Consider the following 16782-nt stretch of genomic DNA (forward strand, 5'->3'; position numbering starts at 1 on the left):
CTTAATGAGCTCTAAAGATGTATTTTTTGCCTAACAATGTCAAGTCTACTACACTTAGCACGAGTGAAAGTGATGTGATTTATAGTATGTACTTATTGAAAGCTTTCTATAGAGAAAGTACTTTACATCTGAAGTGCAGAGCTTAAAAACAGACAAACAAAAAATGAGTGCAGCCACTGTATACAGGCACAGTTTACTTTACATAAATGAGTATGTCTGCCATGGCATCCTTTTTCTAAAAAGCGTGAATTTCAACATCATTTGTTTCCAGTCTTTCAACTTGAAGGAGATGGAATGGATCATGTCAGATCCATCTCTCTTTGCATTCCCTTCTATTTAATTTCTGTCCCATCAGCAGGGTAAACCACTCTCTAACAATTTTTTAAAACTGGTAATAACTTTTGGCATTGAGGTGCTGTTTCCAAATTCTTTTCTTTAGCCCGTAGATTCTTCAATCAAACTCTGACTAAATACTACTCAGTAGTAGAAGTAATTGAATTTCAGGGGATTCTGAAAGCACTGCTAACTGAAAGCCTACGTATCTAATGCTGTGGAAGAACTGTCTGCTCAGAACTGTGATTTCTGAAGTCATCAGTTCCCATTCTTTAAAAGCAAATATTTTTAAGTTTTCTAATCTGTCATTTTTTCTCTAAATGCAGCATGACAACCCCATTTATGATCTTTATTACTTGCTGCTATGCTGAAAATATTTTTTTATTCCTGTTGATTGAAGTGTATTTAATTATTTCATTCAGGAGACACAGCCAAGCAGCTTTGATGCAATACGGTCCAAATTTAAAATAAACTGATGATTTGACATTGTATGGATTTTCTTTTTGTATTATCTTCTGTGGTTGTCATTCAAAATGACAATACCTGTGCAGTTCTCACTGTGCAGTGTCCGCAGTAGGACTAAGAATGGTATCCATTGCACATTTCCTGCGCTGTGAAATGGAATTAAATACTGTGGGAAAAGATATTCCATTACTGTTACGAAGTGACGAAAAGAGAGGAATCATGCACAAACTTCAAAAAAGCCCCCTAACATGTTTGGAGTACCAATTAGTATTTCCTTTGTTAAATGGAATGTTGATGTTAAATGAAGAAAGTTAGTTAAATTTCTTGATTTATTTACTTGTATGTAGAAACTACTTACTGTTATTCTAGTGCTTTATAGTATCTCTTTATTTCTCTTTTTCCTCACATAGACAACTGGGACTTGACTTAGTTCCAAGAAAAGAGTATGCTATGGTGGATCCTGAAGAGATCAGCATTACGGAGCTCTACAGGCTGGTATGTGAATTTAATACTCTGTCCTTGTGCTGACAGATTACATGCTGAGGTTGTCATGATAACTTTCTTCTACTTAATCAAAAGTACTTTTTTGCTCAAATACACTGGAATTTGCTAATGCAATGGGTTTTACTATGATGAAAGAAGATTTATTTTTAATATTTTTTTCATCTCCTCCTCTGCATGGGATGCTTTGATTTTATATCGTCTGTCTGCACACATGTACATTCCACATGTTATTTACTCACAGCTTTGTTTTCTGATATATCATTAAATTTATGAGTTCTAAGATGAATTTAATCTTCAATAATAGCTTATGAGACTCTTCATCATTAGTTCTTTAAGTGGCCCATGAGTCCCATTAGATAACATTAATGGAAATAAAATAACATACTTGTGGTACAAGTATTGTCATGATTAATCATATTGGCTTGTTGATCTCTTCTAATACATTAATGTTAATGGCAGCTGAGCTACGTAGGACAGCTCTGCTTTGGGCATGAAAGCCCATCTTGGTTTTGTAAAAAGAGTACTGGTATTTCTTATTCTGATGTTACATCAAATGAAGTCTAAGAAAGCATTCCAATTAATTTCTACAGGCCATTGCTCATAGTAGTATCGCAGTTACAGTAATAGAGTTCTGAGTCTTACTTGCTTAAAACTAAACTTTTATTTAAATTAATTTTTATTTATGCTAATGCATGTATTTAATGCAGAATATAGAATGTAGGGAAATTGTGATAATTTGTTATGGAGCCAAAATTTTAATATGTGCAATAATTTTTACTGATAGATTTTGAAACTGTATGCTGTCGAGTCAAATGGTAATTTATTCACTCTGGAATCAGTATACCTTTGGGCAGGTTCAAAGTCACATGTAATCGTGTGGAATTATATTGAAGCAGTAAGTGACAAACACTGAGAAACCATCAATCATAAGAAGAAACTTACAGAAAAAGAGTAATCCAGAAAATTAATGATGAAACTTGTGGATTGTACTTTCAAAAATAAAGAGAAAAAAAAGATCCAAAAAATGTTTGGTTTGGGGGCTCAGTAACTTACAAAGATTGCTGTTTTAAAATTGGTTTTGTTACGACATAAGAGAAAAACAGTATATCACCTTAATTGTTGACTAAAATGGAAAGATATAAACTGTAAAGTCAAATCAGGAGAGCTTAGTAACTTTTACATAATGTTCTGCCAGCGATTAGAAAATACAGGAGTAATTTTTTCCATTTAAAAATACTTCTATGTAGTCTTTTGCCAAAGCATTCTTTGAGTGCTTGATTAGTAGAATATCGGATCATTAACTATTTAAACCAGCTATGAAATATAATGTGGTTACAGCACAGACATTTAAAATGGGTTGAAATTCTTGGAGCAGAAAAAAGGCAAACTTCTAGAGGTTACTGCTTTTCCAAGGGGCAATAATGATGCAGTGTAACGTTGGAAAGTGGCTTTCCTACTTTCTCCTTCTCACATTAAGGAAAAAAGAAGAAAGAACAAAGCACTGTTACAAATTAATACTGAATCAAAAGCTTAAAAATTGGGAAGAAGAAAGTAATCCAGTATTGTATTTTTTTACCTTTTGTTTTGTTCCTAGATCTTTACATTTAATTCAAACTGACTGCTGTGTTTTTTGTGATATGTTTAGATGGAGCATCGTCATCGAAAAAAAGACACGCCTGTACCAGCCAGCAGCCACCATCTTTTTGTTCAGATGAAGAGTCTAATGTGCTCCAATCTGGGAGAGGAACTGGAAGTAATCTTCTCACTCTTTGATAGTAAAGAAAATCGGCCCATCAGGTAGCATATAATTTTTCAGTAGGATACTAGTTTTAAATTGTCACTGCGCACTGTCTGTTTTGATCTTGGTAATAAATTCCACATTGAGAAACAAGATTTTTTTTAAAATTTGTTTCGTAATCCAATTCCTATACTTAATATTTGCCAATATAATTTTGGATTGAAATCATATATTTTTCTCTGGCTTTTTTACTTATTTCAGTTTTTAGCTGGTTTTACTTGAGAGGGAACATATATACACCTGTGCATACAGGCTGAATATTAGTTTTGTGTCTCAAAGGTTATTTTTTAGTATCTCTGTTTTCCTTTCTCCTAATCAGTGCACATTCAAACTTACAACTGTTGCTTGCTTGCTCTTTAATATTCATAAGATGAATTCTCCTAGGTACCTCCAACCAGAGAGCTTAGTGAATTATGGAATCTTTTTATAATAGGAGCCTGAGGTGCATGCTCTTAATGAAGCAGTCAAACCTGGTCTCACATCCATTTAGGGTTTGCTGGCCTTTTTTTCATCTGGGAGATGATCCTGTAACCATTCTTCTGCTTATCCTAGAGCTGAAAACCTTTTAATTTTTAAATGTTCACTACTTATTTCTATTCCTAGCATGTTTCTGGCCAAGAAAGAGGACCAGGGAATGAACAGGATCAGAATCATGATGCACTTAGCAGATATGATTTATAGGGGGAAAGCAGAGTTGGTGGATGAGCCTTCTGAGTTCTGTGTGAGAAATATGGCAGGAAGATTGAAGGAGTGGTGCCACACTAAACGCTCGTATACTGGTGATGGAAGACTGGTCAGAAGGCTCATTCAGAATTTGCTGCTGCTCATTACTTGCTGTATTACTTGGCGTATTCTTTCTGTGTTCTTACTACAGGTACTGGAGGCAACATACGTCAGTCTGATTTAAGGGTAGCCACTGGAGAAATGAAAGATTAGACTTAAAAACAAATTGCACTTTAGATAAGTCAGAATACAAATGCACAAATAGAAATAAAACCTGTTACAGTAAGCCTGCTAATAGGATAAGAAGTGTTATTCATAATGTGTGCAAAGCCATGACTGTGTACTAATTGTCTTTATACATGTGATAATAGGAATTTGGGGCATTGCACATGCACATTAGACTGAATTTGGCAAAATGATTTGTGTGCTATGTAGTTGTGCAAAATAGCTACCCACTATTTTGAAGGAAGTTTATACTGAATAAATTGATTTCTATAGCTAATGAAATCTTTAAATTGTTAGAACATTAGCTGCTAAATACTGACCTGGAATGCACTTTGGACATTAGTCACCAAAAACAGTTTACTGTCATTTCTGAGAATTAAATGTGCATCAGGGCACATCTTTTGTGTTCGTTTCAGTGACTGGCATAGCAGGTGATGGATTTAGATGAGAGCTTCAGACCTTGACAGAAAACAATTTGAGTGTTATGGATTGCTGAAAACAAGGTTATGGCAGTAGTGGTTGTATGAAAGCAAATGGATTGGATTTCACATTCACATGAAAGCGCAAATTCTAGAGCTGTTTGTCACATGCTTGCTGTGATCTGACCTTTAGGTATTGATTCCTGACTCCAGTGTCTATTTGCAACTGCTTTATTTTGTGTGAACTTCCTCATCCCATTACTGACAAACCTTGAAGAAGCGTGTTGTCATGAATCCAAACTCCTTTCTAGAACATGCGAGGAATGACAAGATGCACTTTGGGCAAGCAGTTTGTTGCTATCTGTAAAACAAACACACACACCTCCACACCTCTCACAAATTAAAAACCCGGGAAACACATTGAAAAAAATGAAAGCAAGGGAGTTTTCATAAGAATGGATTTAATTTCAAGGTATATATGTATCACACCACGAGTTGGAACGCAGATGTGTCCAAGCTGTGGTCTTTGTGGACTAGATATGCAAGCAACATAACTGCATTGTCTAAGATTTAAACCAGGGCTAGTTGGGCTTGCTGACATGGCTGTTGTGCTCTTGCTTAATATGTGCATGGCACACCTACTCTATATTTCGGTCAGTTGAGCGCTTGTTAGAGCATGTAAGTTAGAGTAAAGTCTTGTGTATATGTGCACAGCAATATGATATTTCGTTCAATACAAATTGGCAGGATTTTTCAGAGAGCTTTATGCCCTTGCTAGTGCTGACACATGCATGCAATAAACCTTGAGGAGATGATGTGTGAGAAGTGACTGTGTGCACAGCCGTTGGTTACTGAGCTTCACACCCTGCAATGAAGACAAGGCCTACTGGCAGTAAGAGACATGTGAGCTGCAAAGTGTGATACCTGGATAGATGTAATCTTCTGCTAATGCTGGATGATAGTAGCATGTAAAAAAGCTGTGTTTAGCGTTACCTTGAGCTGTCACAACCTACCTAGGTGATTTGTTTATTGATTTCCTGAGTCATTGCTAAGCAGCCCACAAGAAAAAAGCAATAAAAATACTAGATTAAACTTTTGTTAATACCACAGATAAAAGTGAGAAACCATATATGGCAATTTGTCCTGAAACAGAACATCTGATAGATAAAAATATGGGAATATACATCACTTATAATATATGTCTTTAATTTCATGGTTACAGTATTAGAATGGGGGGTTTAATTTCTTTGGGATTTTTTACTTTTTACTTAAATTTTAGTTTTGCAAGTACTACGTGTGTACCAAGCTTTCCTCAGGAGGTAATTCTGCTTGTTTGAATGTGACAGTTGGAATGCACAGTGTCAAGTACAAGTCCAGAGGTTAAAATTGCTCCAAAAATATGACTTTGTGTAGATATCAATCTGGTGTTTATTTTCCAGCTGATGTAAATACACATAAAATGGGTGATCTTTGTTGCCTCTTAAAGGAGTTCTTGTGGAGAAAGTAAAAAGACAAGAACTGAGATTTAATGATAGAATTTCTGTTCTGATATTTTTCTGTCTTAAGATTACCTTAGCTTCTTATCAGATCAACCTATGATCTCTGTATATACTTATTTCACTTTTTATTAACCCCATGTTCATGCAATTGAAATAGCAGCTTAAAAAACTGTTGGGGGACTAGAAGCAATGTTGTCTGTATTTTCTTGTTGATAAATTGTTTTTTTCCAAACCGAATTTGTTCTACATTACCTGTTTCATGCATTCAGTGAAATCTTTTGCACAGAAAGAAATTTTTACCCTGTTCAGAGAATATACTTGATACTTTATTGTGACATATATTAATACATTATAAAATGATCTAAATCTATTTGTATACTGCTGCAGAATTTGTAGAGAATATTTTCATTATATTTGGAGTGTTCAAAGATTTTTGATAAGAGGATGTAATTTGTTGCATGCATAGAACAATATGATCTTATGATCTTTACATAATTTACAGCTATTATTTTTTTCCTGATCAACTGTGCTGTGAAATCATTTGGAAGGTTTTCATTTTCTTCTTCCTTTATTTTAAACCTATCTGAATTTATTAATAATGTGGATAACGTGCTGCTGTGGAAAGGTCTGAGCTTCAGGGAAGGAAAAAAATAAAAGGGAAGAGGAGGGTACTTAACACAGAGAAGCTGTGGTTTAATAGCTGAGCTTTATATTGGAGTACAAGAAGAAGGCTGTCCTTAGGACATTGTAAAATTATAGTTTTCTGAGACAATATTAAGAACTCTCATACTCAGAATATTGTCACACTGTTCATATAGAACAATGATGGAAAATGAAACTTTTTTTTGGTTGCTATAGTTATAGATTCTTTCTGAAAAAAAAGCATACCATAGCAACTGTGTCAAACCAAATTGCAAGCAGAAAGCCCTGGTCTTGCTTTTGACAGTGAGGTTAGAATTCTGTCTAATAATAAAATATAACATAGTGATGTGTAAGAAGAATGTTGTTGTATAGATATAAAATAGAAAACTGTGATCCTGAATATCAGCACACAGCTTTTGTCTAATTTTCATGTCTTCTATGGTTCGCCTTAGGAACTAAGTTCAGTACGTCTTCTTGGCAGGGCTGGATTCCTACACTGCAGTGTTACCACTGTTTTTCTTTATAAAGACAACCAGATGAGGAAAAGGAGAATACTAGTGATTGCAATTCCTTCTATAAAATATTTTAAGGATGATTGCTCTAGCTTAAGAGGCAGTCCAGACTCCCTGAAAGATAGGGTATGCAAATCTAGATATTTGAAGGCGTAGCAAGAAACTGAGCATAGACCTTTGTTTTCTGAAGTACTTAACTTGTTAATATGTTTTTCAACTACACCACAACTTTGTTGCTCTTTAAAAGAAAATAAGCAAAAACATCCAAATTGGTTTCACCACTCTTCATATTTAAATTCTGTATATGCTCTTCACCATTTTCTCTAAATTGATTGTGTTTAGTTAGAAAAGTGTATAATATGTTACCACATGGAAAGTCTGTAAAAGTAAAAGGAAAAGGAGAATACTTGATAGCATAAGAAATGTATGGTTTAATAGCTGAGCTTTATATTAGAGTGCAAGAATAAGGTTGTCCTTAGGCCATAGTAAAATATTAGTTTTCTCAAGCAATATTAAGAACTGCCTAGATTAAAAGACCTCTGATTCATGCTCTGGAATCTGTTTAGATGGAGGTATCTTGTGGAGTAATGAGCGAAACTCCAAGATTAAGGCTTCTGCCAATGCTTAGCATTTCTTTTTTGTTTAATTTTAAAAGGTTTCATGATGAATACATGGACTGTATGATTTGAATACACCTCTGAGGACGTGAATTTAAGATCTTTGTTTGAATTATGTATCTAGACTTCTACTACAGTTAGTTTTAGTCGGTGAAGCTTAGAAATGTTCAGCCGATAAAATGTCTGTATGTTGTTGGTTCTTTAGAATCCATCAACTTGGTTGATTAAAGAGCTGCCCACTGTACCTGGCAGTAATTTTGAGCTGAATCCATCCTGTTTCTTTCTTGCTTTTTATGTGGCTACTTTAGGTCTCCACAAAGTTTGAGCCTTCAAAATCAGAAATAATTGTTGTTGAAAGAAAAAAGGATGGATATTCAATATTACTTATCTGACCTCTTGCCATTAGCCTCTCGCAGTGGAATCTATAAAGAGAAGTTCCCTGAATTTGCTGTTAAAATATTTGCAAAGAATTTTACAGTGGGGGGATCAAAAATTTGTGGTACACATATGTACAAATTTAGAATTGTTGCTTCAGTGTATTTTGAAATTGTTTTCTTAATTTAAAAAAAGGATTATCTGAAGGACCCTTTTGTTGTGTTTAAGGAATATTTTTCCAATAATCTGATCGTTTGATTATGTGTTGACCTACAAGTGTATTCCTAAGCAAGTACCTGTTAAAGTAAATAAGATGCAGAAATTAAAATTGTAAAAACATTTTTCTGTTTTTGATAATGTATCTTAATTATTTTAGTGCTTTGAATGAAAGGAAAATTAAGCAAATTTGTAACTACGTCATTTTGAAGTAATTTTTTCTTTTAAACAGCTCACAATCTTTCTTATATGTACAAAGAGTTAGATAATAATAGCTTTTCAGGTGAGATGTGAGAAACTATGATGTAGAAATTAGTGACTTGCCCAGAGAAGAAGTCAGGTAGTGATAAAGATTCAGTGATGCTGGAAGAGGCAAGGACAGTGTTTGACCTTCAGGCTTCCAAGCTAAGGACTTCTCTAGATCTGTAGCAGCTGTGATGTTTTGCTTGCATCCACCTTAGTGTAATCAATGCACACTTTGGGCAACAGATTTTTTTCTGTTGAATTTAGGAAGCTAGAGATCTTAACGTTTCTTTGGGATGCTGTGAGACACTATTCTATTCTTCTTGAGGCTTTTTTTGTGGCTGGAAATTACTATTAAAAATTAATTTTTTTAATCATATTGGTGCTTGCAAAAGCATCAATTCTGTTGCATTAATTATGTAGTAGTAAAATACAGGCTTATGACTTTATTATTGCTAATAAACTGTTACAGTTAATATTACTTTGCAGAGCATTTCCATATTTATATAATTACATTGATTTTAATACATGCCTTCACGCTTTAAAAAGCTATGTATTGTGAAGAGCATTTACTTCATGTGGAAACTAGAAAACTGTAGAAGTTTTCTCTTGATATCAAGTATAAATCTGAGTGAGACGTGTTTGTACTTGCTTCATTAAAACTACAGTTGTAATATTCTGCCTTGTTAGTGCATAGTAACTTGACTTTGTGTGTATGCCTATGTAGACATACATATTTTGTAGCTAAACTAGCTGTAGGAATGATTTGTGTTATCCCTGCATGGTATTTGGTAAATCTGTGAATGGCTCTACTTTAACATGATGCAGTCATATGACTTGCCTCAGTAAAACTCTTTGTTTTATGCACTGCTATGTCTTCTTAACTTATATTCTTCTCTTTTTATTTTTGTCCCAGTCAAAAGCCTTGTTTGTGTATTCTTCAGCTTTTTATTCTTTAAAAAAGTGAAAAGTTGTCTTGATTAAGCTTTATTTTGTTGCACTAATTGCACTGAAAGAAATCTAATATACCAGCAAAATTTTGAGTGTACACAGTTGTAGTATTAGTTTTGTATTCAGAAAATCTAAGAAGTCTGTTATCATATTTTTAATTTTCTCCTGAGACTTTTCTGTCTTTCAGTTCAGTCCTATGTTCCTGGTTGCTGCTGAGCTTTTACCGGGTACTCAGAGGTGTACAGCATCATAGTCTATTCTAAAGTGCGTTTTCTCAGCATATTCAGTCTCGATGTGTCCAGAGTCCAGGCAGTAATTAATTCGTGTTGTTCTAAAATGCTTTTGTAAAATCTGTTCCTTGAAGCTGGCATGCTCAGCTAATGTTTGAGAAAAGCAAAATCCAAAGAGCTTATCAATGTAATACTGAGCTTTGAAGGCTTGTTTCATGTCATCTAAAATTGCTGTAAGATTGTGCTGTACAGGCAGTGGTGGCCAGTGGGAATTGCAGAACAGCAGCAGATATTCAGAGCCTGATGTTAACATCTGTAAATGTTTGGAGGATTTTAGTAAGAACAATTTATGAGGTTGTGTGATCTGAATGCCCAGCAATGGTGAGAGTCTGTCTTCCAGTTTAATCCAGTAGAAATCCACTAAAACTATTTTGGATTGTGAATCAAAAGATGGATTGTGGAGACAACCAAGAGATTTTCTTCAAAAGCAAAAATCTGATACAAACTAAGCTGATGATATAGATCTTAAAATAGCATATATAAGGTGAGTATTACAGGATTATAGTTTGAACAAAGAAAATTTGTGTAGAAGATGGAGCAACTCAGCTTTACTTCTATCACTTTTTACCTTGGGCGTTAGCCATTACAATTACATTACGAAGACATTTTCATAGTTAAATGGGATTTTAGATGCCTGATTTGAGTTGATTTTAGTGTGAGGTGCACTTACAGGAAAATACATAATTTAAACTCTTGGCACAAGATAGGATTCTGTGGGTCTCCAAAAGAAGACTGGAAGTGTGTGTTCTCTAAAACATTTTGTAAGAGTTTGACAATCTTGTGTTCTTCATTAGCTAGTTTCTAAATCTGTTGTAATATGTGATTATTTGTGGGGTTTAGGAAGCTTCTGATATTTTTCTATACTAAAGAAATAACTGGTAGCTTTTCTTCTGTAAATTCAGAAGATTCCCAACACTTAGAGTATCAAAGAATGTGGTGATGATTGTATGCTTTGTAGGTATCTTATTTTCTTACCAGCATAAAAGTTTAGTAAATAAACCAGCAGTGAGGTTGCACATACCAAGTCTATAATGCATACTTAACAGATGACACAGATCACAGTTTGCACTGTTAGATTTTTGGAGAAGTAAAGGTCTTCTGATCATAGTATGTTCTTTTCCCCTGGTTGTGCTCATATCATTTACGAAGTGCAGCAGTTGTGGAAGTGGTGACCTTAGTGTAACCAGAAGAAGCTGGGCTCTGGACACTGGAGATCTGAGACAAATTCTTCAATAAAAAGTATATATTGTTTTATTTACTGTTTTTGTTTGAAAGATCTCACCATCTTTTTTCTCACCAACTTTGATGTTTTCAAGATTATGTGTATTATTCACAGTTTATTTTTTGCCACAATAATGTTCTGCTGCTAGATATCTGTTTTGCTTTCTGAAAGTCAAATATCTCAGTGTCCTGTGAGATACCTACCTTTTCAGTGTAGCTATTGTAAGACCATATTTCTATTTGTTGTACATCGCTACCCAGAAATTCTGTCTGTTTCTTTATTGAAATTTAGAGACACAGGCAATTATCATCTTGTGGGTGCACTGTGAAAAAGGGAATGGAGGGTGTTAAGCCAGTTACCACAAATGCAGTTACCTACATTTGTTCAGATAAGTGGGCTTTGTTCTCGTTATTGATGATATGTATGAGGATGCTGGTCCATCTCCTGCCCAAAGTCCCAGTTGTTTTGCTGACCTTTACATTTATGTAGTGTTTATGCCTCTGTGTGTTACAACAACATACTGCAGTAGAATGCTGACGTTTTTGCTTTGAGTCTGCAATGGCACACACGGTTCTTGTCTAGCTGTATCTTCTCTAAGCCGCTTTCTTAATGTTATCATTTTCTCCAAATAGTAATGCTATTAATAGAGCAATTTTAAGGCAGCACTTTAGAAAGATGGAGTGTGTTAAGAATTTCCTTAACAATGATACACATTTCGTGTCTGTGTCAATATGATATGAATGTCTTATCACAAATGATTGATGCCTCTGGCCACATCTGCGGGAGAAGCGGAGATAAGCTGGCATGCTAATCCTCCTTCTTCTGTCACCTTGAACAACCTTGTTTGTTACTATCATATTGCCCTCAAATGAGCGCAGATTCTTCATCAACACAAAGAGGAATAGACTGCTTACCCAAGGCAAATAAAAGTAACCTGTTTTCTATTCTGTAAGCTTTTGATTATATGTTTAAGGACCGTGTAGACTCTATGCCGTATCAAAGATTAAACAGATTACCCTTTGTTTGTTGTACTCTCAACCTCAACTTCTTAATACACATCATTAACATTTTAATGTATTTCTTCTTTTAGTTGTGTAATTACTTAAATCATTTTTATCTCTTGCTGAAAACTGAAACCCATGGTTGATGGGTCAAAATATTTGCTGATTTGTCTTTTTTTTTTTTTTTTCCATTTAAGAAGCAAATGCTCTTTCCCCTTCCCTCCCCTCCCACTGACCCCTATTCTGTGGAAATTTTAAAGAATTTTAGCACAGGAAGAAAGATGTCTAAACATACTTTTTGCAACTTCCCCAAACATAAGAGTTGCTATCTATTATGGCAGCTCAAATAAACCAACTTCTAGCCACCCCTCTCATTAGAAATTTACAGAATTGACTAGTGTTAATTGTTGACAGTCAGAAAAACAGCAATGAAGAGAGGGCTTGAACACCTTTCCAATCTAACTAACGATTTATTTCCATCTCCCAAAAGTCTCACTGCTTTAAACCTGAGATGTCTTTCATTGCAAGCTGAGATACCATTGTGGCCTCGGTTGAGCTAGAGCTCAAGGAGTCAGTATTATTTTAAACATGTAAATCAGTGGGGTTACACTTGAGTTTTAATATCCAGTTCACTCAGGATCAGTGCTCCAGACATCAGCACTCAAATAGCTGAATTCTTTCTTGCTTCTCAGCAATGTGGGACACTAAGCCATGAAGAAGATGGAAAAATATACTTGTGAAACAGTATGGTGCGTTGTCTCACACACTACAGTAGTTATTTTAAAAGTACAGGCATATCCTGTGATTGTGATCATCTACCTATGAGGAATTTGTTCAGTGTAGCTGTGGGGAGCAGTTCACTGGCCATAGTTATTTAGAAATTCAGGGCAAGGAAAGACAAGTGGTGAAATGTTATAGTACGGCAGTTATAGGGTCATTATTATCTAGCAGAGTTGAAAAGAATGTGTAAAGAGCTATACCTCCATGAAGAACCAAAAGACCCAGCTGCCTATTGGTGCTGCCTTTCTGATATTCCAGAGGTTCCAATTCAGAACCACCTGGATGAATTTTAGGTTTTTTTTTGTTCTTTCCATAGTACTGTCATCATGCAGATGTTCCACATTAGGAGTTTTATTTGAAATTTTTTGTTGTTCTTGTACATACTGTGTGTGTCTACTGTTACTTCCAGGTTCTTTCCAGACACCCAATTCTTTATTTTATTCTCTGTATCTACAGTGAAAAGAACAAATGAGGACTGGGAAATCAGTGAGACCCTTTAAAATTAAGTTTATTAAATTAAATTTCAAATTAAATTTGGAAAGCAGTTTAGATGGTACAATATATTTCCAATACAAAGGCTGGAGACTGTGCACACATTCATTTTTACAGGTGTGCATACATGCACATACGTTAATTGATATTCAGATTTTCTGCTACTGTACATATCATCTCATTGTTTGATATTTAAATTCTGTGCTTCTGAATGTCATGAAAATTCAGAGGATTGATTAATAGAAGGAGAGATTCACTTCCACTGTTACCTAAAAGAACTTAAGTCATTTGGGGAAAAAACAGAATGTGTAAGATTATGTTTTAATTGTTTCAGAATCACTTCCCTGCTCCCATAGCACAGAATTTCTTGGAAGGAGTGATCTCTGACTAGAGAGGCACAATTCACACTAGACTTTGTTGTAGCTTTTCAGAAATGGGATGTTTTTCAAGAAAAAAAACGTGTAGTTGATAGCATACTCAGTACAATGCAGTCTAATACACTACACACAGTCTAGGTTCACCTTGTAATCTGTCATTAAGTGATATGCTATTCTGCCTTTCTCTCTTAGAATACTATGTTTTAACATGCGTAACCTACACTTAAACAGTGTTCTTTGGAAAATTGTTACATGAATACCTCAACGTTATCTATGAATGCTTTCTGTCTTGAAGCAGCCTTGGATCCTGGGCAGGGTTTGAGTTACAGAATCTCGCAGTGCTTCTGGTAGAGGAAGTGACATAGGGGAACTGGAAGAAATGAACTAGCTCAGGGCTATGTCTCCTTTACAGTGTTTCCACAAAAACATATTTTTTATTTTTACAGGACCACAGCATAGTGGGGTTCAGTGTTACTTTTAGTTTCCTGTGCATCGTGTGCAAGCATTTTTAATCTCGTGCAATACTTAAATTACACCTTGGTGAATTACACAAAATCAGTGCATGTGTATCTGTGCCTCATAGATGCAGAAGAGATTATGCATCTTGGCTTTGTCAGATATTTTGATGTCCTTCATTCTAGTTGAGTCACTTATTACTCTGTTTTGTTCCTCCTTAGAAACAAGGTAACACAAGAGGAGTCTGGTTTTATTCTGCTCATTCAGGACTCGGAGTTTTAGCATGAGGGTAGAAACTTAAAAATCATTTTTTCAAGAGGGGCCATTACTCTTTTAACAATCCATTACGCATTTGGAATAAAAATATCTAAATATCTCACAGAATGGTTAACAGTGGTGTGTACTTCATTGAATAAGGTGGCTATTTTTTTCATTTTGGTATTATCCTTTACACTGACTGATGTATTCACTACTATTGGCGTTGTTTGTGATAATCTACCTGGTAATTTACACAAGTGGGCAAGACTGCATTTGATGTGATTGAAAGTACATATGATTATAAGCAGCAGCTTGAAGGAGAAACTTGAACTTACAGAAACTTTAAAAGCTTCCCTTCTTAAACTGTGCAACATTCTTTCCCATTATTCACTGTGAACAGAATGATTCTGATGTGCAAGAATATATTCAAGCCTATTTTGGCAGGGTAGTGAAGTAACAGAAGTCATAGGACATCTCTTGATCCTAGAATGAGGAGAAATTCTGGAGTAGGAGTTACCAAGAGAAGATAAGCAAAGATATTTCCTGGTTGCAGTCAGGTGGATTACTCCAAATTGGAAATGTAAAGGTTGCGTCTAAAGTGAATAATGCTGTTTGCCTGAGAATACTGAATTAAACTCCCTGCTGTGGAGTTCCTTCATACCAGAAGGAAGAATGCTGGCCTCGTCAGTTTGCCCAATTAGTTACATTTGCATTTGTTTTACAGTGAAAAACAACCCCTAAAGAAGAGTAGAAACACTTGTGCTAGCTAGTAGCTTGACATTTAAAGTCAATAATAAATACATTGGAACTAGAGTCTGTCAGTTACCATGTTCATGCTACTTGCCTCTCACAGTGTAACAAGGATTTCTTTTAATTCTTTGTCCCCAGTTTGCTTTTGACCTGAAAAGTCTGTTTGGGATTTAGAAACTTCACAGGAACATATCCTAACTAATGAGAAATTTCAAAATCGGTGGGTGTGTATCTTATAAAGATTTCTATATCTCTGTCATGTTTCACCATTGTACTTGGTATTTTGGGGGATGCCTACTTTACTTCAAATGGTCTCTTTGAAGGAAGATAAAAGCACTGGCTATTTTTACCTTTATTATAGCAGGCATTCTCCACAGATGGTATTACTGTTAAGTTGAAAATTACTCCAATGTGTCTTATAGAAAGTAAAGTGACATTGGCTTAGCATCTCATGTGCATGGCACACAGATATCAATAGCAAAAATATATATTTCCTTTATAAGTAAGTCGTTTTTGGTAGCTCAGTTTTATTTACTTGTCAACAGCAGTAGTATAAGCAGATGTGATTTATGTTGCAGGCAGAATGTGTATGAAAGGAATGTTTGGCACAGCTGTGTCCTCCAAACATTTTGGCCTTGGTGGTTTGTGTAATAAATGTCTTTTCTACGGATCTTTACTGCCACTCATTGCCAAGCGATCAGAAAGGTTAATCCCGGCTTTAAGACGTTCTATATGTTTTAATAGTACTCATTTTTATAGATCATTCCATTAATCTAACCTTGTGCAATACTGTGTAATTTGCTGTGATTAGTGAGAATTTTGATAAATTGCTTTTTTGAATTCAAACCATTCCAGAACTGTAAGAGAATAATAACCTCTTGCTTCAGGGTAGTGTTCCAAGTGTTTTTTGAGGAGCTGGCATTTCATCAAGACCATTTGCATTGGCTGGTCTGCCTAGACTTTTCTGCTTATTGCTTGTAAGGCAGCTTTTGTAACATTTTAACGCTTGTAAGGGAGAATTTCCAGCAAGGAAACCAAATTTGTGTATAGCATTTCATAACTGAGGTAGTATGGGGTAGGAATGAGTTGGCAAAGACAGGTATGAGTGTAGTTTAGCAAGAATATGCTTTTGGAAGGCTTTTTTAATTCATTTCTTTAAAGGTTTTGTATTTATGAGAAGACATAACTTGTTTCTTTCATTGTATTTCTAATATGCTCTTAAATCAACAAATAGAGATTAATTATTCCCAATTGAAGTGTGTTAGATATTAGCTATTTCATTACATAGCTCAGTTACTCTTATGAAATTTCATTTTCGGTGAAAGAAATGTTTCAGAGATTTTCTGATATCTTCTACTTGCTATGGCAGGAGTAATGATGCTCACTTATATAGAGATTCTCTTGGATAGCCATACCCATTTTACAGCAGATAAACTAATCCGAGAGAAACCTTTGATCTGGAGCAGGTCTCTCTTGAGCATTAACAAATAGCCCTCAAACTGATTGCAGTGTAAAAACTGAAAAGCAACAGGAGAAATTATTGCTTTTAATTGCTGTGATGAAAACATTGCAAGGAGTGACCTCTGCTCTAGCTGGTGTTTTACCATTTTAAGGTTAAATGATAGATTATTCTT

The 16782-nt window shown here is 35.0% G+C and overlaps 1 protein-coding gene across 2 annotated transcripts in view; it reads left to right on the top strand.

Annotated features, from left to right (window-relative positions):
* The window catches only part of DOCK4 (dedicator of cytokinesis 4), a 238741-nt gene that overhangs the window by 92250 nt on the left and 129709 nt on the right, over positions 1 to 16782 (top strand). For both annotated transcript variants that reach the window (XM_042815926.1, XM_042815927.1), the window contains exons 7-8: positions 1209 to 1293; positions 2948 to 3099. In XM_042815926.1, coding sequence (XP_042671860.1) covers positions 1209 to 1293; positions 2948 to 3099 — 237 coding nt within the window. The remainder of the gene's footprint in view (positions 1 to 1208; positions 1294 to 2947; positions 3100 to 16782) is intronic.

Source organism: Centrocercus urophasianus, unplaced genomic scaffold (assembly GCF_019232065.1).
Source record: "Centrocercus urophasianus isolate 14NV4802_14NV808 unplaced genomic scaffold, USGS_Curo_1.0 seq_15, whole genome shotgun sequence".
NCBI lineage: Eukaryota > Metazoa > Chordata > Aves > Galliformes > Phasianidae > Centrocercus > Centrocercus urophasianus.